A 27,713-nucleotide genomic window follows, 5' to 3' on the forward strand; every position below is an offset into this window, starting at 1 on the left:
TGCCTTATTAAACCCACTGTAACTTCTATTTCTGTAAAATAAATAATTCTTTTGTTTTCAAAGAATTTCTGCTTGTGTGCCCATCCTTGAGCGGAAGGCTGTATCCGTGTCCTTTCAGGGGTTAGCAAGACTAGCTTGCTCTGGGGAGCCCTCTGCAGGTAACACTCGGGCAATTCCTTTAGGGCGGGCCATAACCCTGTTACCCTTTTGTTAAATTAAAAGCGCTATCGTAGGCTAACTTAATTGGCATCTAAATTTTAGAGTAACACAGCACTGGGAAAAATTACATTACACTGCAGTTCTTTCTAGTGAAAAGTCACCTGGTTACTTGACACTGAATAAATATAAGAAGGAGAATATCGGTCTATATTGAAATGGCACTGGTTTAACTTTAAAGGAGTTGAAAAGCCAGTTTAGTAAAACTACAGGACACTCTTAATTTGACTTAAAGCTGCCTTATATTAACTCCCTAAGGAATCAAAATACATCAATATAAGTTAGGTTTAAATCCTACTGTGTATCAACACAGGGATTTGCACTGGTTTCACTAGTTGCTGAAGGTTTTTTAAACACACCGTTAGTTAAACCAGTGCAACTTTGAACATAGACAAGGCCTCTGTTTAAAATAAGCCTGAAAAAAGCACTGTGGTATCCTTAGTGTCCAGCAGTCAGGACCTTGATTTTAGGCCTTATGAGATGGAAGCCACCTCCACTCACACACTGGCCTCATACCATCCAGGGACAGGAGTTAAATATTGAAACACAAAACTAAAATGACAATTCCTCTCCATCACTCTGATCATGCTCCTTGTATGCTGCATCTCTTTTCCCTCATCTTTCACCTGTCTTTTTTTTTTTTTTTTTTTTTTTGCTTTCATTCATAAGCAATCTAGGGCAAGGGGACAGGCTTTGTCAGCTTTCTGTACAGAGCATAGTACAACAGGGCCCCAGTCCTGTGAGTTCAGTACTGATCCAGGGGAAGCATCACCCGCTGAAGCAATAATACGACGTAAACATTTTATTTGGCTGTTTCCCATCTAGATACTGACCATTCCTGCCATTTTTTAGCCTGCAATCTTAGATCACAGCTATGGTTAGTAATAAACGATAACTTAATGCATCCCTATAAAAGAGCAGCGTTGCAGTGGGAACTGCTGAATAAATACATTTTTGCATATAATCTCTAAACAGAGGCAGTTCTTTGTTCTAACAATGTTTGCTATCAGGAAAATGTGCAGTATATGCATAACCTTCAGCCCCTGGACCATCAGATTATGGTGAATGCCTGCACTAGCAGCAGCCAGTGTTAATTTAACATCATGCAACAGCTGGAACCAGGGACACTTATTTCCATGTTACCATCTTTCATACAACCAAGCTGGGGAATTTTCAAACAAACAGCAAAAACGATACTGAAGAAATTAAATCTGAAGCAAAAATTAGTCCCTCCACCTGTGGCCGCACTGGGCATTACAACACTTATAGAAGGTGGTCATGGGCTCATCAGCTGATCTGGTCTGAATCTGCATGAAGTAGGCACGAGGATGCTCACACTTGGGACACGGCTCTGCAAAAGAAACCAGAAGAACTACAGTGAGTACAGCTCCCAGGGCTAGCAAAGCAATTCTTCGTTCTGCCAGGGGAGCTCACTTCTAGAGCTGCTCTACCTGAAGGGCTAGAATTCAGCCTTCCACAATCCATTCAAGAGCTATTTCAAAATGTCCAGTGGCTCACTTTTTACATGATGGGAGAACTTAAGAGGGCCTTCAGGGGTAGATCAGTAACTCTGGCCACTGTCCTTGAGAACACTCCCTAATGCCAACGGATTTAACATGTTGAGGACTACCTGGTTTCTAAGATATGGGGGGCACTATACATACAAAATGATGGGGTTTAAATTAGCTGTTACCACTCAAGAAAGAGATCTTGGAGTCATTGTGGATAGTTCTCTGAAATCATCCACTCAATGTGCAGAGGCAGTCAAAAAAGCAAACAGAACGTTAGGAGCCATTAGGAAAGGGATAGACACTAAGGCCTTGTCTACACTACGAGAGTACTTCGATTTTAGTTAATTCGACTATGTGGAATCGATATTACTAAGTCGAACGTGTGTGTCCACACTAAGGACAGTAATTCGACTTTGTGAGACTTTGTGAGTCCACACTAACGGGGCAAGCGTCGACATTGGAAGCGGTGCACTGTGGGCAGCTATCCCACAGTTCCCGCAGTCCCCGCTGCCCATTGGAATTCTGGGTCGAGCCCCAAATGCCTTCTGGGTAAAAAAATGTGTCGAGGGTGCTTTTGGGCGCCTGTCGTCATCCGTCCGTCACTCACGCCCTCCCTCCCTCCCTCCCTGAAAGCGCCGGTGGGAAATCAGTTCGCGCGCTTTTCTGATTACTGACAGCGCGGACGCCACAGCAGTGCGAGCATGGATCCCGCTGCGACCATCGCTGCAGTTGTGGCAGTTCTCAACGCCTCGCAGCTTCTCCTCCACCTGTACCAGAGGCAGCTGCAGATCAATCATGAGAGGAGGCTACGGCACCACCGTGACGGCATGAAGTCGGACACTAGCTCCGACCTCTCTGAGAACATGAGACCCAGCGCCCAGGACATCTCGCTGTCACTGGGTCTTGTTGATACTGTTGAACGGCGATTCTGGGCCCGTGAAACAAGCACAGAATGGTGGGACCACATAGTGCTGCAGGTCTGGGATGAATCCCAGTGGCTGCGCAACTTTCGCATGCGGAAGGGGACTTTCCTCGAACTGTGTGAGTTGCTGTCCCCTGCCCTGAAGCGAAAGGACACCCGGATGCGGGCAGCCCTGACTGTCCAGAAGCGAGTGGCCATAGCCCTCTGGAAGCTCGCAACGCCAGACAGCTACCGGTCCGTCGCTAACCACTTTGGTGTGGGCAAGTCTACCGTGGGGGTTGCTGTTATGCAAGTAGCCAGGGCAATCGTCAAGCTACTGCTATCTAAGGTAGTGACCCTGGGAAACGTGGAGCTCATCAGAGATGGCTTTGCCGAGATGGGATTCCCAAACTGCGGTGGGGCTATAGATGGGACTCACATCCCTATCCTGGCACCGGACCAACAGGCCAGCCAGTACATCAACAGAAAGGGGTACTTTTCCATGGTGCTGCAAGCACTGGTGGACCATCGGGGACGTTTTACCAATATCTACGTTGGATGGCCTGGCAAGGTTCATGACGCTAGGGTGTTCAGGAACTCTGGTCTGTATAGACGGCTGCAGGAAGGTCTTTACTTCCCGGACCACAAAGTAACTGTTGGGGATGTGGAGATGCCTACAGTCATCCTCGGGGACCCTGCATACCCGCTAATGCCCTGGCTCATGAAGCCCTACACTGGCGCACTGGACTCAGGGAAAGAACTATTCAACTACCGGCTCAGCAAGTGCAGAATGGTGGTGGAGTGTGCTTTTGGCCGTCTCAAGGGGAGATGGAGAAGCCTACTCACTCGCTGTGATCTCAGCGAGACCAATATCCCCATTGTGATAGCTGCTTGCTGTGTGCTCCACAATTTGTGTGAGAGCAAGGGGGAGACCTTTATGGCGGGGTGGGAGCTTGAGGCAAATAGCCTGGCTTCTGATTACGTCCAGCCAGACAGCCGGGCGATTAGAAGATCCCAGCGGGACGCGCTGTGCATCAGGGAGGCTTTGAAAGCCAGGTTCCTGACTGAGCAGGGTCTCCAGTGACTGTTCACTTTGTGGACACAGATACTGAACCTGCCCCCGTTTCTTTACCCAGTTACTGTTGACTATCCTTCCAAGTTACATACCCCCTTCCCCACCTTCCCAACAAATAAAATCTGTTCCGTTTTGTTACTGAACAAGGTTCTCTTTCTTACTGTTTTCGCGGGAATGTTTTAAACCGGGGACGCAGACTGTGGCGGGGGGCTGGTTTATTGTTTTGATGCAAATGATGCTTCTAAACTCCGGGAATGACAGGCTCCGCAGTGCTGGATTGGTTGTTTCAACGCAGCCTGCCAGCAGTCCTGGGCGGGACTGCATGTATGTGTCGGCCAAGTGACTTTCTGGCAGGGGGCGGAGGGTAACAGATCCCCTGCTGCGTGGCTCTGTGATCCAGGATAAGGACCGCGGCAGAAGATCTGTAACTGCCCTCCCCCGCCACAAAGTCACAGATCAACCCCCTCGCACCCCAGAACATGAAAACCGCCTCCCAGACTGACCAGGGTAACTGGTGACTGTACTGTGTATGTGTCCTGATGCTGGACCTGCCCCCGCCTCTGTAGCCTGCTACAGGTGACTGTCCTGTCCAAGTAACAAACCCCTTCCCCCCCTTCAGACAGAATCCCCTCTAAAAGACACTCTCGGAAACAGTACTTAACAGAAACAGATGTTTTATTATGAACCGCACATGAAAAGGGGGGGAGGAAACTTGGACGTGGGCTATTGTGAGATGGGTAGGAAAGGGCTTTTCAAACTTTGGAACGAGAGCCTTCCATTGCTGCAGCAGTGTGCAGGGGCCGACTGAAAGTTTTAACGGCCCTTGCCGCCCCTCCTTCTTTGGACTTTTGGTGAGGGGGGTGTGGGACTTGGTGGCGGGGGAGGGCGGTTAGAGATAGACAGCAGCAGGGCTCTGTCCTCCTGCCTCCGGTCTTGCAGAACATCCACTAGGCGCCGGAGCGTCTCCGTTTGCTCCCTCATTAGTCCAAGCAGGGTTCGAGTAGCCTGCTGGTCCTCCTGGCGCCACCTCTCCTCCCGTTCCATGACTGCTCTGTGCATTTGTGACAAGTTCTCCCTCCACTGTGTCGTCTGGGCTGCCTGCTCTCGTGAGCACTCCATAAGTTCATAAAACATGTCTTCACGCGTCTTTCTCTTCCTTCTCCTAATCTGCGCTAGCCTCTGGGAGTGTGATGCCAGGCTGGGTTGGGAGACAGTCGCAGATGTGTCTGTGGGAATGGGAAAAAGGGAGTAAATTCCTGAGACAGATAAATGAAGTTGCTAACAAAGAACATAGTCTTTCTCTGTGAACAACACCATGCACTGGACCTTTCACATGCGCACACAGGACAAGGTCGAATTTTCGGCCCTCGCCTTCAGTGCCTGGGGTCTTGCAGTTGCGATCAGAGAAGCGTGGCAGGACACCTCTACTTTTGTTGCAGGAAAACATGGTAAGCCGTAGACTTGTGGCAGCTTAAAAATGTAATAGTAGCACTGGGCTCCTTTCGCACTGAATGCAAGGCCACTCTCTGCTGGCAGCAATCAGGGAAGCATGAGCTCTGCCCCTGTCCCACCACCTCGCGGCTGTCCCCGGGAAAGATCACTGTATGCTGCCCCTCTGCCGCCTCCACCGCGTGGCTGTAAAGCAGTCCCAATACTAACATTCCCCTCCCTAATTTAAAGCAGGGCGTCATGTGCGATATAACTCTAATGAGGATCTCGGAGAGCGAGAGGGGAAGAATGCTTCGGGAGACCATGCAGAGGCCAGGGCCGTATGCCGCCATGCTGTGCCGTGCCATGATCCCAGACTACTTACTGGACTCATGGCGTGGGAACGTGTGTTACCACGGTGGACCAGTTATGTTAAAATTACATGTTTAGATGTTTAAAGCACTCACTGCTTGATCCTTCCCCTGATTCGGTGTCCGGGGTAACGGCTGTGGATGGTTGGTAGGGGATCTCGGTAAGGGTGATGAAGAGCTCCTGGCTGTCGGGGAAATCAGTGGTGCAAGCGCTGTCGACTGCCTCGTCCTCCTCATCTCCTTCCTCATCTTCCCCGTCCGCTAACATTTCCGACGAGGAACCGGCCGTGGACAGTATCCCATCCTCTGAGTCCACGGTCACTGGTGGGGTAGTGGTGGCGGCCGCACCTAGGATGGAATGCAGTGCCTCGTAGAAACGTGATGTGTGGGGCTGGGATCCGGAGCGTCGGTTTGCCTCTTTGGTTTTTTGGTAGCCTTGTCTCAGCTCCTTGATTTTCACGCGGCACTGCGTTGCATCCCGGCTGTATCCTCTCTCTGCCATGGCTTTAGAGATCTTCTCGTAGATCTTTGCATTCCTTCTTTTGGAGCGCAGCTCTGAAAGCACGGACTCATCGCCCCACACAGCGATGAGATCCAAGACTTCCCGATCAGTCCATGCTGGGGCCCTCTTTCTATTAGATTGCACGGCCATCTCTGCTGGAGAGCTCTGCATCGTTGCCAGTGCTGCTGAGCTCTCCACGCTGTCCAAACAGAAAATGAGATTCAAACTGCCCAGACAGGAAAAGGAATTCAAATTTTCCCGGGGCTTTTCCTGTGTGGCTGGTCAGAGCATCCGAGCTCGAAGTGCTGTCCAGAGCGTCAACAGAGTGGTGCACTGTGGGATAGCTCCCGGAGCTATTACCGTCGATTTCCATCCACACCTAGCCTAATTCGATATTGCCATTTCGAATTTAGCGCTACTCCTCTCGTTTTCGAGGAGTACAGAAGTCGAATTTAAGACAGCTCTATGTCGAATTAAATAGCTTCGTGGTGTGGACGGGTGCGGGGTTAATTCGATGTAACGGCGCTAAATTCGATATAAACTCCTAGTGTAGACCAGGCCTAAGACAAAATATAATACCACTATATAAATCCATGGTACACCCACACCTTGAATACAGTGTGCAATTTTGGAAAACTGGAAAAGAATAACTAAGAGGGGATATGATAAAGATCTAGAAAATCATGACTGATGAGGAGAAAGTGAATAAGGAAGTGTTATTTACTCCTTCTCATAACCAGGGCCAATCGGGGGGGGGGGGGTAGGAGGGCCATTTGGCCTGGGCCTCAAGCTCAAAGGGGACCTCAAATTTAGACACTTGTTAATTTTTTTGGCATTTGATAAGTTTCACAACTTGTTTTTATGCGCATCCCTATCAGACCAAAATGTGACACACTCATCTTAGAGCTGCAAATTTAAGTAAATAAGAGATGTGATTTGGTAAAAGACATCTTTTTTTGTTAACTGATATAGATTTGTCATATTAAAAGTTAAAAATATTCATAAATATTAATATATTGGTTCTGATGGCACAAGATTAGACCGTGATGAACGTGTCCTCTCAGATCAGCTGATTATATAAACAAACCACTACTAGTGGCTGGTGCTGGATCAAGAGCATGTTGAAAGGTATAGAATTCTTACATTTTAGTGTCTTTATAGTTTTACATCTAGTTGACTAAGGAATTATTTATGTGTGAGAATTCCTCATTATTATCTTCATATGGTAGCTAAAAGAGGTGACTGGTTGGTTGGTTGAGCCCTAGCTTGGTAGCTTGGCCATCATCATAGGCTTTCGTAGTCTATAGGCCCAGATTCAAGGTGAACATTTGTGAGGACAATCTTGTACAGTGAGTTTTGTGAGGACACAAGTTTGAAATTTTTGGACATTATCCCTCTGTCTGTATCCGTGTCTGGGTTTACTATATATATATGTCATCCCTTTGTCTTCAGTTCAGCCTGTTATATTATAACTTGCGTGCTTGAGTTTTAATTCAGTGATGAGGATAATAACCTGACTGTTTCATTTTGTGTTCTTAATTGGTATTCCTTCATTTTAAGTCTTTTCACCATTTGTGTACATGTTTACAGTATAAGATTTCAAGCGTAGACAAGCTACTTATTTACAGCAGAAGATTTCAAGTGTGGATAGCTACATATTTACTTTAGAACATTTCAGGTGTAAATAGGCTACTTATTTACAGTAGAGCATTTCAAGTTTGGATAAGCTACTTATTTACAGCAGAACATTTCAAATATGGTTGGCTACATGTTTCAGCTCAGTGGTTTGAGCATTGGCCTGCTAAATCCAGGGTTGTGAGCTCAATCCTTGGGGGGCCATTTAGGGATCTGGGGCAAAAATCTGTCATGGTACTTGGTCCTGTTGTGAAGGCAGGGGACTGGACTCAATGACCTTTCAAGGTCCCTTCCAGTTCTATGAGATAGGTATATCTCCATATAATAAAAACAGCTATGAAAGACATTTTGTAGTTAGCTTGCATTGTATTTTTTAAATTGTGATTTACTTTTTTCTAGAGTCCTTGTTCCTCCTTTCCACCTTTTTCTCCACTTTTGCCTGACTCATTTTCGTAATTTGTATATCATCTGTGAGCTCCCTCTGAAACTCTTTTTTTGGTGCCTTATTTTGTTTTCATGTGTCGTCATTTTTATTATGGCTAGGGGCCTCAAAATCTGGAAGTGGCCCACGCCTCTCTGGACCTCTGAAAGGGCCTGCTCATAACACAAGAACTAGGGGTCACCCAATGAAATTAATAGGCAGCAGGTTTAAAACAAAAGGGAGTGTTTCTTCACATAACACACAGTCAACCTGTAGAACTCATACTAGGGCATGTTGTGAAGGTCAAAACTATAAGGGGTTTCAAAAAAGAGTTAGGTTCATGGAGGACAGATCCATCAATAGCTATTCGGCAAGATGGGCAGGGACACAACCCCATTCTCTGAATGGCTCTAGCCTCTGACTGCCAGAAGCTGGGACTGGATGACAGGGGATGGATCACTTGATAACTGCCCTGTTCTGTTCATGCCCTCTGAAGCACCTGGCATTGGCCACCATCAGAAGTCAGGATCCTGGGCTAGATGGACTGTTCTTGTACTGGAGGGAGGCTGGGAACCAGCTTGCCAGGAGCTGTTCCCTGACTCAGCTTGTCCCTCATGCTCTGGCTCGGCTTCCCGCCATGCCAGGAGGGCCCAATGTCCCCAGCAGTGGGGGAGCCAACCAGGCATCAGCTGAACCCCAAGGGCGATGCTCACCTGCCGTGGAATCCACGTTCTCCCACGCCGCAGCGCCACCCAGCACGTCATCCACCTCCTTCAGCTTCGGGTACTTCCGGCTGCTCACCTGTGAGGCACACAGGGCGTGAGGCTCCAGCCGGCCCCAACCCGGATTTCACCCAGGCAGCCTGGGTGGGAAGTACCTCCGTCCATGGCATGAGCCCCGCCCACAACGGCCCCGCCCCGCAACGACCAACTCCGCCCCCAGCAGACCCCTCAGGCCAGGCCCCGCCCCGCCCCCAGCAGACCACTCAGGCCACGCCCCCAGGCTCTGATTGGTTGCTCTGCCCCAGGAGGCGGGCTTTAAGGGCTGGCAATCCCCGCCCACCGAAGCACAGGCCTCGCCACGGGAGGCGGCAGCACGGGGGCGCTGCCACCAGCGGGGGGGGTTACCTTGCGCGTGACGTTGCGCACGTAGGGACACGTGGTGCAGGCGAAGCGGTGGCATCTCGCGCCTTCTTCGGCCACCAGCACGTTCCCGCAAGCCGGGCAGAACAGCAGCATTTCCGCTTCCGGGTCACGTCGCAGCCCGCCTCTTCTCTTCTCCGGCACACAGGAAGCCCCGCCCGCGCTCAGGCCCCGCCCTCCTGGCGAACCGCGAGCTGATGGCGGAGCCGGGCCCCGAGGAGGAGGAGCTGGCGCACGCCGAGGTGCTCGAGCTGTTCCAGGAGGGGCTGGCCCGCCTCGTGCAGGACCCGCTGCTCTGCGACCTCCCCGTGCAGGTGCCGCTCGCCCCCCGCGCGGAGCCCCGTCGTCCTAGCAGCGCCCAGCCCCGCCCTCACCGGCATTGTGCCGCGTCACTGCGTGCCCCCCCCCCCCCCCACCGCTCTGGGGCGAGCTGGACAGGAGCTGGGGGGCGTGTCCCGAGCCCATGTGACTGCCGGGGTCAGGGCCCTGGAGAAAGGGGGTGGTTGGGTGCGAGTTGTGGGGTGCGCAGGGCCCTAGAAATTCGGCGGCGGGGGGTGCAGAGCCCTGCAGAATGGGTGGTTTGCTGTAGGGCGGGGCAGGGCCCTGCAGGGGTGCAGGTGGGTTCAGGGCATGGGCAGTCATGGGGGGGCAGAGCCCTCGAGAAAGGGGGGTGGGTGGGGGAGAAAAAGCCCGGGAGAAATGGGGGTGAGAGGGCAGGGCTGTGGAGGTGCCGGGGGTGTGGATTGGGGGCAGGGTATGGGGGGGCAGAGCCCTGGGGTGGGGAGGAGGCGGGCAAGAGGGCAGAGCCCCATGGCTGCAGGTATCAGACGCTTTGAGTCACACCACTCAGAGTGCTAACAGGGCTGTGTGGAGCAAGATACACCTGGTGGTTCATCTGTGTTTAACTTTCTGGACAGGTTACCGTGGAGGAAATCAATTCTCAGATTGCGCTGGAGTATGGCCAAGCCATGACTGTGCGGGTGTGCAAGGCGGATGAAGAAGTTATGCGTAAGTCCCTGACATGCTTCTCGCCCCACCCCCGGCGCCCTATGCTGACTGTCGGGGTTGTGTTGGGAGTCTCTCTGGGTATGTCTACACTGCAATAAAAAGTTCACCGCACTGAGTCTGAGTCCAGGTCAGTTGCCTCTGGCTTGCATGGCTCAGGCTGTGGGGCTAAAAATTGCAGCATAGACGTTCAGGCTCAAACTGGAGCATGGGCTCTGAGACCCACCCTTCTTGTGTGTGGGTGCCTCCACAGATGCCCGTGCTATGGGTCTTTTATTGCAGAGTAGACATATCATCTAAGATCACACTGATGGCCTGTCACAGATCACTGGCCAGATCTTTGACCTAAAGTGAAGGGAGGGGCTACAAGCCAGGAGAAGTGGGTCTGCTCCCATGTGCTACTTCAGGGGTTGTGTAGGGCCTGCCCCTACATAGATGTATTTGTCATGTTAAATGGCACACATGCAGGGACCGTGCTGAATCATCTCCCTTGAAAATCTCAGGCTCATCTTAGAGCTCTGGAGCATTGGTCAGTCAGAAGCTGGAGCGGGGGGAGAGTGGTAGAGCTAGCTGGGGTAGTTGCTCGCAGTTAAGTGGCACTGGGCATGTGTGCAGCCTCCTACTGAAGCCAGGCTGAGGTGGGGTTAGATCTGGGGAGGACACTGAGACCAAGGTTCAGTTCCCACATCTTCTTTTGCCACTTGATCTAGTGCCTACCCCACCACTTAGCTCACTGTGAGGTGACCTTCCCTAGCCAGTGTAGGGGTGGCATTATGGGCTCTGGGGAGGAATTCCATGCTTGGTGAAAGAAGGCTATCTGCAGGGGCTGGGTTTTGAATGGGATCAGAAGGTTGAGGAGGAGTTCTAGGAAATTCAATCCAGAACACTTAAGTATTGAGCCAGCTAGTAAGCCAATGCAGCGGGTGTTGTGTCTGAGGTTGGGCAAACCCTTCCACATGGCACCCTACCATGGTGATATTGTGAAGGGTGCTAGATTGGTAAACTCCTTGTCATGCAGGGCTCTGAATGCTGCCAGCAGGGTATCGGAGTGCTGTAGCTTAGTGCCTTCTCAACAGGCCCATGCAGCCCAAACCATATTCTGAGTCCGACGCACAGGGGCCTAAAATGCTGTGATGCAATAAAGTAAAAAAACCTCCTGTGTGATACAGCCAGGCAGACTCATCCCTACCTCACTTCTCACCAGCTGCCAAGCTGGCTTTGTATCATCCAGTTCCCAGCCCTGTGCAGTTGTGGCACAGGCTTTTGGATTGGAGCATTAAGGAAAGCCAGTCCTAGTGTTGCTCTTTATTCTCCACAAATAGCACAAAGCAACTCCACTTAAAGTGCAGCTTCCAACAGGTGAGGGCGGGGTCTGGGAGCTGGAGTTCTGCCTCCCTTCGGACTGCATCTCTGGGACTATTGCCAGGTGACAATCTTTTCCCTTTTAGCTGTAGTAGTGGTACAGAATGCCAGTGTCCTGGACCTGAAGAAAGCCATCCAGCGATATGTTCAGCTGAAGCAGGAGCGGGAAGGGGGCATACAGCAAATTAGCTGGTGAGTTGGGGGCTCCCCAGGGGAAAGAGGGTGCTATGGGCAATCTGATGCACCTTGATACTACCGTTTCTCCTACAACAAGAGGAGTGTAAAGCAGCCACCCACACAATCCTGTTCATTTCCTTTTGTCTCTGAGGCGCGTAAATCCTGGCCTTCATTTGTGTAATTGACCCAAGAGACATAATTGCAGGTGGAGTCCCTTGTAAAGCACATGTGGGGCACTAAGAGCCTGAAGGCCCTAGCTGCTCAGTCACTCCACTCTGGACTGACCTGTGATAGCTGGGAACAGAGCAGTGGAAGGGCAGGCCACATACAGAGCAGGATTTCACTCCTTTCATATTTCGGGTACCTCAGGGAGCAGCACTTGCGCTCACTGAGTCATGTTCATTGCTGTCCCCTCTGTGCTGTCATCGTTATTCTCTGATCCTTTGTGGGTTGCTGCTGTTCCTGCTGCCCTCTGTTAAGTTACAGTATTTTGCCTTTACAGGACCTACGTATGGAGAACGTATCACTTAACCTTTGCTGGAGAGAAAATGACAGATGACAAAAAGAAGCTGCGAGAGTAAGTAGCAGGATTTTTCTATCTTCACTGAGCTTGTTGGGACTAGAAAGAGGCCTGGCTTGATCCAAGTTGTCAGATTGCATGTCTGTAAAACGTTTATGCGTGCAGGGCTGGTCTTGTCCCTTTGATTCTGGTTAGATTTTCCAATGGAAAGCTTGAGAAGTGTGACTGCATTGCCTCATGGAGTGCTCCCAGGGTTGGTGTCATGGGAGTGAACTAGCTGCACGTCTCTCCCTGACCTGGGGTCAGGCACGTGTTTTCTCCCTGGGGGAATCTGTGACCAGTGAGACTGACCAACAGCCTCCTTAAAACAATGTTTTTAGCTAACCACTGCAACAAAGCAATGAGAGAAAGGGAGATTTTGTAACAATAAACAGCCAACACGCGTATTGAGTCTCATCTAGTCTTATGATTTTCTATATGCTCAGACAGGCTTTCCTCTTCAGTTACAGGAACAAAACGGAAGCCACTTCTATTCCTCTAGCCGGCCCAGAACCTCCTGTGTCTTTGGGTTTCCCATTTGGGTTCCCTGTTGTTCAGACTATTCCCACAAAAGTGGGCTAGAACCATTAAGGCTACTTCTCTGGCTTGGTCTCTTAATGAACCTCAGCGGAGGTGACTTGGTGACTATTAGTAAGGGGTTCTCTTAGAAAGCCCTCTCTCCATAGGTTGGTCAGCTCCGCTATGCAGGGTGAAAGATCCTGCCCCACTTACGATACACCACTGACAGATCTAGATCCAACATTTATAATTATTATTAAAGGGACCCCCCACCCCTCATGTCTCAGTCCCTGTTTCTCATTCTCTGGGCTGTCCTCATAGTGTGTATAACAATACAATATGTTGACTTGATGTTTCGAAGTCAGCAAACCTTGAAGTTCAACAGAGCAGCCATGAGTCCTTTCTCCTGGTGAAAAGCTATTTCCCTGATTCGCAGTTACCGAGAGTAGGTTCTGCATTTCCCAGGCTATTGCTGTTTCCAGAGCACCAACCACAGGTATGCATGGTGCTTCCCAGATAAATATGACAAACACTCTGCCCTGTGGGGCTCAGTTTAAATTAGCCTGACAACACCATAGATGCCAACAGACCAAGGGAAAAAGAGGCAGGGGAGTTATTTTTCCTCAGGGAGCAGTGTGCATGTGTGGTGGTGATGGGGCTGGGAGGGCAGAAATTAGCTGAGACGAGGGGTGAGTCAGTCTTTTTTTCTGTTGTGATTTAACGGGCAGTGAGGCATCCAGGATAAGATGAGGACAGGGAGCAGAGCAAGGACAGAACCCTGGGATGGGGGAGGGAGCCGTGCCACTGGTTGAGAGGCTGAAGGGAGAGGTAGGATGGGAGTCATGATAACAGGCAGGAAGTGAAGAGTAGAAGGCAGCAGGCATACCAAGGATGAGAGTGGAAAACAGGCTCCTGGCCCTGCTCAGTGGTATGTCACTGGGGATCTAAGTAAAGAAGTTTACAAACCATCCCAGCTCTACACACACACAGTAACATGAGGAGAAGGGAGCAGCGCCAGCACCTGCTGCATTCTCTAGCTATTACACACACTCTGGCACTGGGCACACTGGAGCCAATCAGATTGGACGAAGAAAATTGGCAACCTCCGTGCACAGACTGAAGGGAAAAGGCTTGTCTCCTAAATACTGTGTACAGATTGGTGGGTGCAAGAAATGCCTTCGCTACAAAAAAACCAACCCTCCAGCCCCCTCCCCACCAACACTGCTGTGCATGCATGATTCTCCCACTGGGGACAGGATGAGAGAATGAGGTGCATGTGATAGATGTTAGTCATGTAACTTAATGCATTGCATGACTGCAGGTCCTGAGTTACTGCAGTGATGGGGTGGGAAGCTGGATAAATGGAATAGAATTCTCTGGTCACAGGACTATTTGGGGTCCTGCCAATAACACGGGGGCCATGTCTCTCCTTTAAAGCATGGACGCTGCCAGGTGAGGAGGAGTGTGTGGGCTGGGGGCATATAAAGGTTTGTTCCTGGGCATATAACAGCATAACTCTCTATGCAGGTACGGCATCAGAAATCGCGATGAGGTCTGCTTTATAAAGAAGCTTCGAAAGTGACCTGTAAGGTATGTCCTAAAGCTTCCTGCACACATTCTGTAAGCCTATATCTTCATTAATCCAGGACCATAGTGCTTGTGCTCATGGAGGCCAGCGCTGCAACTCTCAACTCCTGGAGTGCTCAGAATTGTTGCTGTATCCCAATCACGTTCAGCCGCTTGGCTTGTCCTACTACATTTCCAGGTCTCAGTCACATAGGCTGGAATGAGACCGAGTGGGCAGACATGCTTCATTGTTAGGCACTGCGGCTGTTACTGATATCAGTGGGATTAGTTACCTCCCCCCAATAGTATTTTACAGCTAATAAATACTGTTCTCTGAAGTAGCACTTTAATTTATAGTTAATGATTAATTCAGTGCTTATATAAACCACATAGCAAGAACACAACTAAATCAACCTACATGTTGAAAGCAGTGGAAACAACTGGTTCAGGTATTTAATAAATCACCCACTGTCAATGGAGTTCATGCATTTGGTTAATGTTGATACGGTTAAAAAAAAATTCTTGACTCATTTCCCAGATATCTTTAATTCTGAGCCACAAGATTATAGTAGAACAGCAGTTCTAGTTCAGTTAAGGTCAAGAGTCACCTACTGTTTAAAACACACCTATTCTAAATACTCTAAAATCCACAGGGCGACTTGAATTGTTAGAAATTTCTGTGCCTCGTGGAGACGGGTGCATTCAGGGTAGGGTTAGTGGTCCAAATTTGGTGTCGTTTGAGGAAAGGGTCCCCTCCCTAAATATCAGCTGTTTACAAAAATCATCTGGGTTTTTATTTGTTTTTTGTTGTTGTTTTGTTTTGTTTTGCCCATACTCGGGGCTCAGACTTGCTTCTTTATAAAGCAGACCTCATCCTGATTTTTTGATGCCGTACTTGGAGAGAATTATGCTGTTATATGCCCAGGAACAAACGCTTTTCTATCACCCAAACTGGTGTTGCCCCCCCAGTTGTATCCCCTACCCATGTGGGGAATCAGTATTGAAAAACTTACTGAGTAAAGTACACTACTCCAGCATGGGTTGGCCCAAAGAGTAAAATGCATAAGGGCAGCAATCCTAGGGCTCTGCTGAAACCAGAGAGTTTGCAGGCAGACTGTTGCGATAGTAACTGGGTGGCTCAAGGGGTCATGCTGTGGAAATTGAACCTGAGCTGCACCCATGTACTGAGAGTTTGAGCCCTTCCCTTGGCAGCTGTCCGAGAATGCATGTTGTACACACTAGTTGCTCTCTACCTGCATTCTGCAGGGATCCTTTTGAAAGTTTGGCCCTGAGACCAACATTTCTGGTTGAAGAGCAATATTGTCAAGTGCTCTAAAATCCACATGCGGCCTCGGTTTTAGTTTAGAAGTATTGTCAAGGAAATTAGCGTTAATTAAATACAGGGCAGATGAAAGACTCTAGTAAGCAATAAGGATAATGAAATCCTGATGCAGGCCCCTCCACCCTTTTCCTGTACAACGGGACTGAGTGTGATCAAAGAAAAGCAAGTGGCTGGGCCATTTAGTCAAGGGAATCCTGATACACGGCCCACCTAACATGAGCTGCTGCTAACACTTTCAGATTCTTAAAACTTTTGGGGGGGCAGAGATAGGAGGGTGGGAGTAGTGAGAGAGGGATGGGAGGTGGTGTCAGAGCAGTGCCAGAAAGTTGGGGGAGGGTTCAAGTTGGGGGCTCTGCCCTTTTGCCAACCTTTGATTGTTAGGGTTGTGCTCTGGCATAGCTACTGAGGGGCCAGCCCACCACAGGACAGCAGCCTTTACAAGTGTCAGGACCCATCCCACATGCTGTTTTTGAAAACCCAATTTGATGGTTAGAGCTTGGATGAAAAACTGGGATTCCAAAGATGTAATTATACTAATTTTCTATGATCCTTCCATGAACAAGGGATTGTCCTCAGAGACCTTTGCTTTCTGGGTGCACAGAAGCACTGACAGAATCATAAGGGAGAAAATTTAGGCACCTTCTTGAAATTCTTCAGTCAACCAGAACCAATGGAGGCCACCAGGGCAGAGGCTGACTCTTTCAGACCTTGAAACCGAAGTCCGAACAGATCCAAAGGTCTAGCCTCAAGGGCTTCCTTAAGCAGAGGACATTGCAGACAAATCCGTACTTGTGGGCGCTGGGAGTGAAGGTCTGACAGATCAGATACCAAAAAGCAAGTGGCCTTCTCCCAGACACTTCAGGTACAGTAACTCCTCACTTGAAGTCGTCCTGGTTAATGTTGTTCAATTAGAGAACATGCTCGTTTAAAGTTGTGCAATGTTCCCTTATAACTCTGTTTGGCAGCTGCCTGCTTTGTCCACTGCTTGCAGAAAGAGCAGCCCATTGGAGCTAGCTGGTGGGGGCTTGGAACCAGGATAGACCGGCAGCCCCACTATCAGCTCCCCGCTCCCCTATATTCCCTGTGCAGCAACTGCCCAGCAGACTATCAATTGCTGGCAGTTCAGCTGTCCCTCCCCCCACTGCCATGTGCTGCTCTTGCCTTCTGCCTTGGAGCTGCTCCCGGGAGTCTCCTGCTTGCTGGGGGGGGGGGGGGAAAGACTGTCAGGGTGTGCCCCTCTCCCCTGCCCCCCACTTACCCCATCTCCATAGAGAAAGGGGTGGGGGGGACAGAGGGAGCTTGCTCACAGCAGCTGCTCTCAACTTGCTGATCAACTTAAAAGGGGGCAATGCACATCTCTCTCTCACACAGGGTGTCTGCCATGCTGTCTCCCCTCTCTCCATTTGTTCTGCCTTGTAGAGTGTGAGGCTACATTAACAACGTTAACCCTTGAGGGCTCAGCGGAGTACTAGTTCATCATTTAGCAGTAAGCCATTCCCTGGGAAATATCCCACTTTCTGACTCCACCACCTCAACCAAGCTTCACAATCATCATTGCTGTGTACAGTATTAAATTGTTTGTTTAAAACTTATACTGTGTGTGTGTGTGTATATATATGTATATGTATATATATGTATAATGTATGTGTATATATATAAAAAAATAGTCTTTTGTCTGGTGAAAAAAGTTTCCCTGGAACCTAAACCCCACCCCCCATTTACATTAATTCTTATGGGGAAATTGGATTCGCTTAACATCGTTTCACTTAGTCACATTTTCAGGAACATAACTACAACATTAAGCAAGGAGTTACTGTACTGTACATGGGTGTCTGATACTAGGAATACTGCTGGGCAGCAAGTACATCTTTTAAACCCCAGCTTCCTTTACTTTTTCGGTTCCACCATACCCCGGAACCAGAGAGAGACCCTAACTACTCACTATGAGGGAACACTGATTTTTTGGGAGGAAACAAGACTCTAGCTCTGAGGAGACCAGAGTTCACATCTGTCCAGGCATGCAAGTGGAAGGAACTGAGGTGGGAGGTGGGAAGGGCATTCTATAATCTCTCCTTCAGTACCTCGGGGAGACTGAGGGGCAGTGGTGTTAGTAAAGGCACACAAGGTGGCACAGTACCCATAAGTGGGAATATGCAGTGCCACTTGTAGAACTAAATGTTCTGTAAGGGCACAGTGCACCGCTGGGCAACCGTAAATCTTCATTAACATAGTTAAAATGCTTTCAGACAGTATGAGTATTTTCAACAATGTAACAAGTGTACGGTGTGTGCTTACTAAACAATTCCAGTGTCTGTCTGGCATTTAAACTAGGGTGGCCAAAACTGTCAGTCTTGGTTGATTAAAGTTAGGCACCTGAATCCATATTCCTGCATCTAATAAAGTGAACTGGTTTTCCAAATGCCAAAGGAAGCAGCAGCACTGCACCACCAGGCTGCTCATCTAGGTGCCTAACTTTAGTTACCAAGCTACAAAACTTTGTTTTGGTGGCATGATATTTTTTTTAAATGCCAAGCTCCTAGTAATTGATGTAGGAAACATTGTGCCTGATACCCTAGAACAATCAAGCATCCTGTAACTATAAATAAAACACAGCAACATACACCACTCTGAGTGTGCCCAGCTGGTGCACAAGGTCACTTGCCAGCCCAGTTGGCCTGTGGAAATCGTGGAGGCAGTAGCAATATCTTAATTTCTAACTCTTTGATTACAGCTCCAGGCACAGCATTCCCTCTGCCTGAAAAAGACTAACTCGAGGCTGTTACTGCAGCAGGACCAGCCTGCAGATTCAGCATCTTTCCAGAAGAGAAACTTGTGGCATTTCAAAGAAGAGCAAATGCAGGAGGCAATGAAAATTCTCTTATAGGTTAGTGTTTGCTTTTGCTGTGCCCTGGCTATGAAGGACAAATGGTGCATTTTGATGCTTTTCAGAGCCCTCTGCAGTTCTGTCTGCCGGAACTTGATGCCACCATAGGCACAACCACAAATAAAGGACTACGCCTAATAATTTACACAGCTGTCTTGACCAGACTTTGGTCATGAGGAAATAGACACTGAAGCAGTCCAGACCACAGAGAGGCGGTATTGATCTTGAGCTACTGCTAGCTTAAAAAATGGATATGGTGAAAGCGTAGAGCATTGCCTCTAAGAAGCCATAAATAGTGGCATGAGGCCGTGAGCCCAGAAGATGGGAATCAGACCAACAGCAGCTAGAGAGCACGCATGTAGTCAGAGGACTGGCCTGTATGGAAAACCAAGGCCTTTGTTGCTTTTGTACTGCCCTACCTCAAGGAGCTTGCTCCCTTAGTGAGATAGGCAGGATGTGATGGCCTCGGAATGAGGAACTGGCACCTATAAAACAAGATGAGGCAGCAGCTCCATGTTGCAGAATGGCAGCCTATGTGTGTTTAAATAAATTTAATAAAGATGGTGTGATGGGTTTGGAGGAGGAGTAGAAGGCGTATAGGATCAGGACCTATACTGGTCAATATTCATCCTGTTCCTACAACAACTGAATCACTACCCAATCAACTATGAGAATTTAAACATTTTGGAAGAATTCTCTGTGAAGGTTCCCACCCAGCTGTGCCACCTTGCTAGAAAACCTCTAAAGTCCAGGATATCTATGGTAGCATTCTCTGAAGTGCTTCCAATTCCACACGCAGGGCCAGTTAGAACTGCAGGGGCTCAATGTGCAGATGAGACCATAGTGTAGGGAGGAGGATTTTAGATTTATTAGGAACTGGGGAACCTTTTGGGAAAGGAGGAGCCTATACAAGAAGGATGGGCTCCAACGAAACCACAATGGAACCAGACTGCTGGTATGTAAAATTTAAAAGGTTGTAGAGGAGTTGTTAAACTAAGGGCTGGGGGATGGCCAACAGGTTCAGAGAGAGACATCCCTTAGGGGAGGAACTGTTAACAGGGATGCTCTATAGCAGTGGCCCCCAAACTTATCAGGATCATACCCCCTCTTACCTCTGTTTCCCCCGAGCTGGGGGGGTGGAGCCCTGGGCACAGGGCCGGCAGCTGGATGCCACTCCCCATGGGGGTTGGCCTGAGCCCCAGCTGTCGTCCCCCCTCCCCCAAACAGTCATTCAAGCCCCACAGTTTGGGGACCTTTGCTCTATAGCCTAGTAAAGAGGAGAGGACAGAAGTTCATAAGGTACAGATAGGAACTAGAGAGAAACAGGACATTAAAAGAGCTTTAGGACTCTAAAAAGGGACCTATTCAGTCCTCAAAATCAGTTGTGCCAACCTAACAAAAAAATAGAAATGCCCAGGGCTACTGATGGGACAGGCTCTGAGTTACCACAGAGAATTCTTTCCCAAGTGTCTGGCTGGTGGGTCTTGCCCACATGCTCAGTGTCTAACTGATCACCATATTTGGGGTCAGATTGGCAGAGATCCTGGGTTTTGTACTGCAGGCAAGTCGATACAGGGCAATTAAGGTGAAGGGAGCAAATAGACATGGTTCACCAGAGTACTGGTGAGTCTAGCAACAAGCAGCTGATGATACTTATCACACTGATTTCACATAAAGAGCCATCACCAGGTGGGGCATGTAAGGCTTGTCCAACTGTCACAAAGGCTCAAGGCTTAGCCTACAAAATGGTGAGCCTGTAAACTGCCATAGAGAATTCATTATGGCAACTACTACAAAACAGTAAAGTCGAATCATCCTGCTGGGACTGTGAAACCCTAAGACATGGAACCTAATGTTGCAGCCCGAGGGAAAGGATGTGGCCAGTAGGCACCTGAGATTGCTTTATCCTAAGCACATTCAAACAAATGTAGCCATAGACTGTGCAGAATAGTTAACAGTAGCTAAAACGCTACCTTTCCATTTAATCACCACCTTAGCAGTAGTAAACAAATCTGGTTAAAAATGTAGTATTAAAGTACTGTAATAAAAATATGGCAGCAGAAAAGGTTCAATAAATTGAACAAGGCACAATTGTTCTGTTTTCAGAAAATGTGCAGATCTTCTGAGATAAGGCAAAATAGGTCTGCCACGTGCTGACAAAACAGTTTAAATTAACCATGGTCAGGGTTAGATGTGTCACAGGATGAGAGGTTTTGTCCATGTGGAACTGGCCCAGCAGCTGCAAAGACAATCCAACTCCAGGACCTGCTCGAGAAGCCAGTCTTCGCCTTTCAATGAAGCTGTGCGTCTAGATCATATTTCTCGCAGAACTTGTCTGTGAATGGAATACATGTGAGGAACTCACACCATTCACACTTGATCGGATAGAAATAGAACAGAATCACCAGTCCTGAGAAGAGTCCAATGAAGATGAGCTGGAACACTATAATCTGGCATCGCTTCCGATATAAATCAAATTTCCCAAAGCTAATGTAGGGCAGGAAGGCAAAGGACAAGAAGAGGCCACTGATGAATCCCGAAATGTGGGCAAAGTTATCAATCCAAGGCAGGAGGCCAAAGGCAAAGAGGAAGAGCACCACTGCCAACAGCTTGAAGAAGGCCCTCCATGGCCGTGCCAAGATCTGCCAGCTCTGGAAAAGTTCCACAAAGAGACAGGCCAGGATTCCAAACTGGGATCCTGCAGGGCCCACCTGCAGGAGAAGGATGACACAGGTTACAGTGAGACAGACTAAACCAACCCTGCTATTGATTGCTCCTGCCGGGTCTCAGCTTCACAGAGGTCTCTCTCTTGCTACCAGCCACTGGAATGCTCCATGTCAGTGACACTGAGGAGCTGCCTCATTCAGAGTCAACAGCTACCAGGGGAGCCATTTTCTACTTGGGCGGGCTGGTGGAGAAGTATCTGCATCAGGCCTTCTGCCAGTTTGAGTCAGCCCTCACTCTTGTATGGTAGCATTCAAGCAACAAGCATGCTATACAGCCCAAGCTAGATACCAGTATCCAGTGGTGAGGAATAGACGGTATCCTCTAGACCAGTGATACTCAGCTAATTTGGCTCCTGAACCACAGAGGCCTATCGGCATTACCCAAAAGAGCCACAGTAGTGTGAATTCATTGTTTCATTTATTATAGTGCTATATATTCTCACAGCAGAATGACTGACCAAGTATATTATTATCAACTACAGTTCGTTAACATAGTAAAACATCCTGATTGTGTGATTTTAATTATTAACCAATCTAAGTTATTACCCAGTGTTTTAATGTCATGTGCTGCAAAGAGCCCCAGGAAACACATTAAAGAACCACTTGCTGCTTGCGAGCCTCAGTCTGAGTATCACTGTTCTAGGCTCTACCATTCTTCTAAAATGCATCAGGACATCAGCTGGGAGCACGATACGACTTCAGCTGCTGGATACAGGATGGGAGCAGTGAGGCAGGGGTGGAGGAAGGTGTGGGAGTAATGTTGTATGTGCTTCTCCTGCCATGACAGGCTGTTTTAGTTGTCTGCCCCTTTTTCCTTGCCATGGGAACACTCAAAGCCTTTTAAGATCAGGGCCTACCCATAGCCAGCAGCCTAAAAGCAGTGACCATTTGTGGAAGAGTGCAGGCATATTGCTCCTACCTGCAGTACAAACATGCTCAAGCTCATTTTCAGGGGTAAAGAGAGGGCCATGCCTGGCTGGGTAGTTCTGGAGACAGAGCCCCTAGGTGGTGGCAGCAGCAACTCCCATTGCTGGGATTCTGTTTAAGGCCAGTTCTACAATACAGACCCATATCAGTCTAACTACATCGCTCAAGGATATGAAAAATCCACACCCCTGAGGGACCTAGTTATACCGACCAAACCCCCACCGTAGACAGCACTATGTCACCAGGAGATTCTCCCATCAACAAAGCTACTGCCTCTCGGGGAGATGGAGAAGCTCTCCCATCAGCATAGGAGCATCTTCACTCAAGCGCTACAGCGGTGGTGCAACGGCTCTTGGACATTAGCTATGGAGCTCTCAGTCTCAGGTCTGTCAGAGGCCTGGGCCCCTGCACTAAGCTAACTCAAGATGGGCTCCTTATCGTGCTGGGCATCTCACTGCCTCCTCAGGACTGTGGGCAGGGCCCGGCCTCACTCCTGTTTCTTGGGGCCATGTCCTGAAAGGGCGAGACCCTCAGAGAGTCAGTCACTGGTCAATAGTGCTGCCCTCTGCCTCACAGGCCAGGGAGATGCAGAGATGGCCCATGACAAAAGTGGCAGTGGAGGCTGAAGCGCCAGGAGCTGTCATCCCGCTCCTCATCCAAGTGGTGTCCACAAAGGAGGAGCTGAGCCAATCTAGGGTCCCCAGTCTGGGCTGTGCCAGGGCTGGGTGATGTAGAATTGAGTGCTCTCAGCAGGTAACTGGGCCTGCTCGCCTGCCAGAGACCTACCTCCGCTCTGTAGGGCAAGAATATTGCACTGGCCAGGTTCCCAGTGATGCCGCTGAGCAGATAGATGATGGAGATGCGATGCCAGCCTGCCAGCTTTTCCAGGTCTCGCAGGATGGTCATCTGGAAACAGACTGAAACCAGGCAGTGCAGGATCCTACCAAATCAGAACACCACCAGAGCTGAGGCAGCAGCTACTAAAGTCCTGTGCAGTCCTGCTCTGTAATCCCTGCCCCAGGCTCACCCGTGGCCTCTGGCCTGCCTCCTGCATGCACTTCAGTCCATGGCCCCAGCGAGCACCTGGGCCAAGGACATGAAATATTTGTAACTTATTTGAGGTGCAGAGGATACTGGCCCCCTGCTGAGCACTGCTTGTAACACAACCAAGCAGGGATAACCACTCCGCAACCCCTGCAGGAAACCAATGAGTACCATACCCAGACACCGACACCTCCCCCCTCCTCCCCCCCATGACAGTGTCAGACACTGGTTTGTTTTTGCAGTGAGACTTACCCAGCGTGGAGGAAGAGGGAGAGCCACAGGCGGTAGAACTGGTCAGGAATCTCTGGGTTTAGGAAGGGCAGGAGGCCACAGACATCATCCATGCAGTGCACCTAACAGAGAGCAAGGTCAGCTGGAAGCCCCGAGGGTCTATGGGGAGGCAGTCACACTAACCATGCTGCAGGCAGTGATGGTGGTTGCTGGGAGACGTACTGCTCTCTACTCCAGCCATGACAGTGCTCTGCCAGGGGCTGAGGCCTCCAGATGGGCATGGTCAGGGCTGGGGGACGCATAAGGCCATAAACACCTCAGTTTCATAGACTGCAAGGCCAGATGGGCCCACTGTGATCATCTAGTCTGACCCCCTGTATGACACAGAGAAGTGCCCCAGAATCATTCCTAGAGCAGATCTGTTAGAGAAACATGCCCTCCACCATGACCCCATAATAAGTTGTTCCAATTACTCTCACTGTTAAAAATGTACACCTTATTTCCAGTCTGAATTTGTCTAGCTTCAGCTTCCAGCCAATGGATCATGTTAGACCTTTTTTCGCTAGATTGAAGAGCCCGTTGTTAAACATTTGTTCCCCATGTAGGCACTTACAGATTGTAATAACTCCTTGAGACCATCACTATAAGGCAGGTTTTCTAATCCTTTAATCATTCTCATGGCTCTTATCTGAACCCTAATTTATCAACATCCTTCTTGAACTATGGACACCAGAACTGGACGCAGTATTCCAGCAGTGGTTGCAACAGTGCCAAATACAGAGGTCAAATAACCTCTGGTCCTACTCAAGAGTCCCTTGTTTATGCATCCAAGAACTGCATTAACACTTGTGTCTGGGATGACTCACCTGCCTAGGTCTCTAGAGAACTGAGCAAGGTTCATGAGCATGTCCTAGCCAGTCCCATCTTCATGTGCATCTACACTTGCTTACACAGCTGCTGGGACTCCCAGTCCCCACATGGCCAGCAAGAGGAAAAGTATTCCAGGGCTCTGATGCTGTACTCCAGCAGGGGCCAGAGCATGGGCACCTGTATTGGACTTTACAGGGATTTGACACCCACCTCATTGTGAATAGGCAGAGTCATACCCTATCATCATGCACACAGTGCCCATGGGGTACCTCTCCCCAGAAGCACTATTACTCAGTTCCTAAAGTGACCTGAGAGGCATAGCAAAACAGGCACCAAAACACAAAGCCTACAGGCCTCAAACATTCTCTTCACCCTCCATGTTACCTAGCGACCCATAATAGCCAGCTCGCAGCCTGGAGGCTGAAACCTGGCTAGAATGCAGGCTGGAATATGCTGCCCCCTCCTGCCACACAAAGGTATTGCTCTGCCTGTCTCATTGTAATGTGCCTAGTGCCACAGAATCTAGGCACCTCTGCACCTGTATCGCATGGACTGGTCCAGGGAAGCCAGTGTAGCTGTGTGACTGCCCCCTACAGGAAGATATGCATCTTCCCCCTGCTCACATGGGACAGGGGGAGCCCACTCACCTGACTTCCTGTCAGTGCGGGAGCCTCCATATGGGTATCGGTGCTCTGTGCACCTGCCCTAAGTTACTCCCTGCAACTCTCCAGTTACCCTCCTCCCCACCACTCGCACGAAGCAGGGAAGTCACATTCTCCCCTCTTCATGGAGAGGAAGCAAAAAGATCACATAGCACATCATGAGCAGAACTAGAACCAGGATTCTGGTACCTCGCTTTTACCCCCTCACACTCATTCCTGAATCTCCCCCAGCGCTGGGGGGCTGCCTGCAGCACAAATCCGGCGTTGGTCTCCAGAGAGGGAAGGGAGTTGCCTTCTCTAACCTGTCTGTGGCTCAGAGCCAGGCCTGCCCACCTGCCCCCATTTGAATAAAGGCAGGAGAGCTCTGCGGGCAGTGCAGCCTCACATGGGGCCCGCTGTGGGGAACAGCAAGGGGCTCCCAAGCTAAGGGAAGGAAAGCTGCAAAATCTTGCCCAAATCTCGCCAAGCCACTTGGAGGAGACGGGAGAGGGAAAGAGAAGAGTGAGGGGAGGGAGGAGTGAGTGGCCATGAGAACCTGCCCTGCAGCCTTGGCCGTACCTGGGAGCAGAGCGTTGCCTCCTCATGGAAATAGCCCCGCATGAAATCACAATACTCTCGGGATGTTATTTCACACCTGGGGGGGAAAACAGCAAGATTCATTTGTGCTGTTAGGAGCACCTGCTGCCCTCTTGGAGCCAGCCTTGCTCTGCAGGCCTCAGACCCCCATATACCCTAAGTCCAGGCCCCAAAGTTGGCACCACAATGCACAGGATTCCGAGATGTGCTTCCCCAACACTGCTGTAGCCTCTCCCTGCCAGGGGCATTTGTACCATCCTTTCTGCTGCCATTGTGTGTGGTGATGTCCCCATTAGAGCCAGGGAACCACTCTGAACAATTCACCCAGCAGACAGAGCCCTCACCAATATCCGCCCCAAACACATCCTGAGTCACCTTCGGCACCTCAGTCAATCGTCCCTCAAAGTTACCGCCATGTCTCACCCACCAGCCTAATGTCCCGGGTAATCCTGAGGAGGCACAGGAGCTGACTTGTGCTGCCCTTCCCCTTTCTGTGTAGGACCCTTGCCTGTAAACCCTTTTGGTGCAGAGACCAGGTCTTCCCTTTTTTCTGGGAGGTGCTCATCAGGGCACTCTGGCTTGGTGTACCCTGAACATCAGCCTCCAGTCTAGCTGCACAGCTCTAGCATAGACACAATTTACACTTGTGCAAATCCCACCAAATGTGTGAATCATGACTACATTAGTAGTTGCACTACTACACCAACAGCTATGCAGCCCATGTAGACAAGGCTGTACAAGAAGGCATTGATTTCTATTGGGATTTTGTTCTATGAGTCAGATTGGAACAAGAACCTAAGGATCTCCCTGCAGGAATTATAACCCTAGTCCATTGATTTCCTAGCTAAAGTGAGTCTGCCACAATCTTGGGGGTCTCTAAATCTAGGTACTACAACATCCATTGCAGGGCTTTCTTACACTGTGAGAAACTTGAGATGGGGACTGTCTCTCTCTCTATATGTGTACAGCACCTAACACACAGATCCTGATTGGTTCTCTGGGCACTACCACCATGCGATTATGCTGGAAGGTGCTAATGGCTGCCAACAAATTGGTCTAATCACAGACCTTTGTTAAACTGATGGGTGCTAAAACACCCTTCATTCAGGCTACACAGAAGGAGCAATTAAATATCCCTTTATGTAGTGATAACTGGAAACAATAAGAAGCTACCACCCAAGGTCTAGAACAGTTAAGCAATGTGGTCTCAGGGTTTCCCTGGCAGTTATTGCAAATACAGGGGCTGAGGGATTGACTGGTTGCAGCTGTGTGTATGCGTGCAAAAGGAGAAAGCCAGAAAAACTAGTGTAGCCCTGAAAGGGATCACAGACAGCTCCTTAGGGCACAGGACTCACTGGAGAGGCAGACTTTCAAGTTGTGAGCAAGGAACTTCTGTTATTTGTTCCTCCTGTGTTCCAGGGAACAGGACTGTGTGTCTATTCTTTGTAAATAAACAGGATCGCACCAAAGAAATACCTGACTCTTATAATCAATTTCCCCTACTAATGGAACAACCTCACAAGACCCCAATTGGCTATCCACATCGGGCAAAGGGACACCCGTATAAAGAGCAAGAAGTTCCTCTTGCTGAAAGCCAGACCACCATACTCATGGTTTGCAGCACTGATGATTCCCTGTCCGTTATTATCTAACCTCTATTGACAGCTCCTTGCCCAGCCTGAGGATCTGGCCAGCCAAGGCATCTGGGACTATAGCAGTGGCTAATTATTCCTCCTGCCAGGAAGGACAGGAACCTGGACTGACTGTGACTCTGTTATCACATATGTTCCAATCCCAGGATCATGTCTTCCCTCCTGCCTAAGAGACCCCCCCAGCACAGGACTCTCCCCTCCATCACTGTAACCTGCCCCCTCTGGCCTGCCCGCTTCTCCCTGCTCCCCACATCCATCCAAAATGCCTTCCCTGTTCCCCTGGCCACATCAGCACCCGTTGCTTACCACATCAAATTCAAGCACCCGGCCCTCACTGTAGAACCTGCCATCTCTGTTCTTTTTCCCCAACTCCCCTCCCGACACGCTCTCCTTTCTGCTCCCAGTACAC

At 49.5% G+C, this 27,713-nt stretch overlaps 3 protein-coding genes across 6 annotated transcripts in view; 1 reads left to right on the forward strand and 2 right to left on the reverse strand.

Annotated features, from left to right (window-relative positions):
• Positions 1 to 1,003: 1,003 nt before the first annotated feature.
• On the reverse strand, positions 1,004 to 9,358 carry POLR3K (RNA polymerase III subunit K). Its single transcript, XM_065412572.1, has 3 exons — positions 9,188 to 9,358; positions 8,774 to 8,861; positions 1,004 to 1,567 (listed from the first exon to the last, which is right to left on the reverse strand). The coding sequence occupies exons 1-3, from the start codon at positions 9,296 to 9,298 to the stop codon at positions 1,440 to 1,442; spliced, it is 327 nt and encodes a 108-aa protein (XP_065268644.1). The 5' UTR covers positions 9,299 to 9,358; the 3' UTR covers positions 1,004 to 1,439.
• A 10-nt stretch (positions 9,359 to 9,368) lies between these two features.
• Positions 9,369 to 27,566, forward strand: SNRNP25 (small nuclear ribonucleoprotein U11/U12 subunit 25). 4 transcript variants are annotated; one of them, XR_010561726.1, is made up of 7 exons: positions 9,369 to 9,516; positions 10,120 to 10,210; positions 11,656 to 11,761; positions 12,249 to 12,323; positions 14,352 to 14,414; positions 18,464 to 18,616; positions 27,318 to 27,566. XR_010561726.1 is itself a non-coding variant. In XM_065412569.1 (6 exons), the coding sequence occupies exons 1-5, from the start codon at positions 9,400 to 9,402 to the stop codon at positions 14,404 to 14,406; spliced, it is 444 nt and encodes a 147-aa protein (XP_065268641.1). In that variant the 5' UTR covers positions 9,369 to 9,399; the 3' UTR covers positions 14,407 to 14,414; positions 18,464 to 19,190. The 4 variants fall into 4 exon arrangements, 3 of the variants coding, with proteins under 3 accessions (XP_065268641.1, XP_065268642.1, XP_065268643.1); XM_065412569.1 differs by lacking the exon at positions 27,318 to 27,566 and having other exon boundaries at positions 18,464 to 19,190; XM_065412570.1 differs by lacking the exons at positions 18,464 to 18,616; positions 27,318 to 27,566 and adding an exon at positions 17,104 to 17,199.
• RHBDF1 (rhomboid 5 homolog 1) overlaps positions 20,562 to 27,713 on the reverse strand; it is a 96,781-nt gene continuing 89,629 nt past the window's right edge. Inside the window, exons 15-18 of the mRNA XM_065412568.1 lie at positions 25,635 to 25,710; positions 23,566 to 23,666; positions 23,056 to 23,209; positions 20,562 to 21,327 (exon numbers count right to left, since the gene is read on the reverse strand). Coding sequence (XP_065268640.1) covers positions 20,908 to 21,327; positions 23,056 to 23,209; positions 23,566 to 23,666; positions 25,635 to 25,710 — 751 coding nt within the window. The 3' untranslated portion in view covers positions 20,562 to 20,907. The remainder of the gene's footprint in view (positions 21,328 to 23,055; positions 23,210 to 23,565; positions 23,667 to 25,634; positions 25,711 to 27,713) is intronic.

The sequence above is a fragment of the Emys orbicularis genome, chromosome 10 (genome assembly GCF_028017835.1).
Source record: "Emys orbicularis isolate rEmyOrb1 chromosome 10, rEmyOrb1.hap1, whole genome shotgun sequence".
Taxonomy (NCBI): Eukaryota; Metazoa; Chordata; order Testudines; family Emydidae; genus Emys; species Emys orbicularis.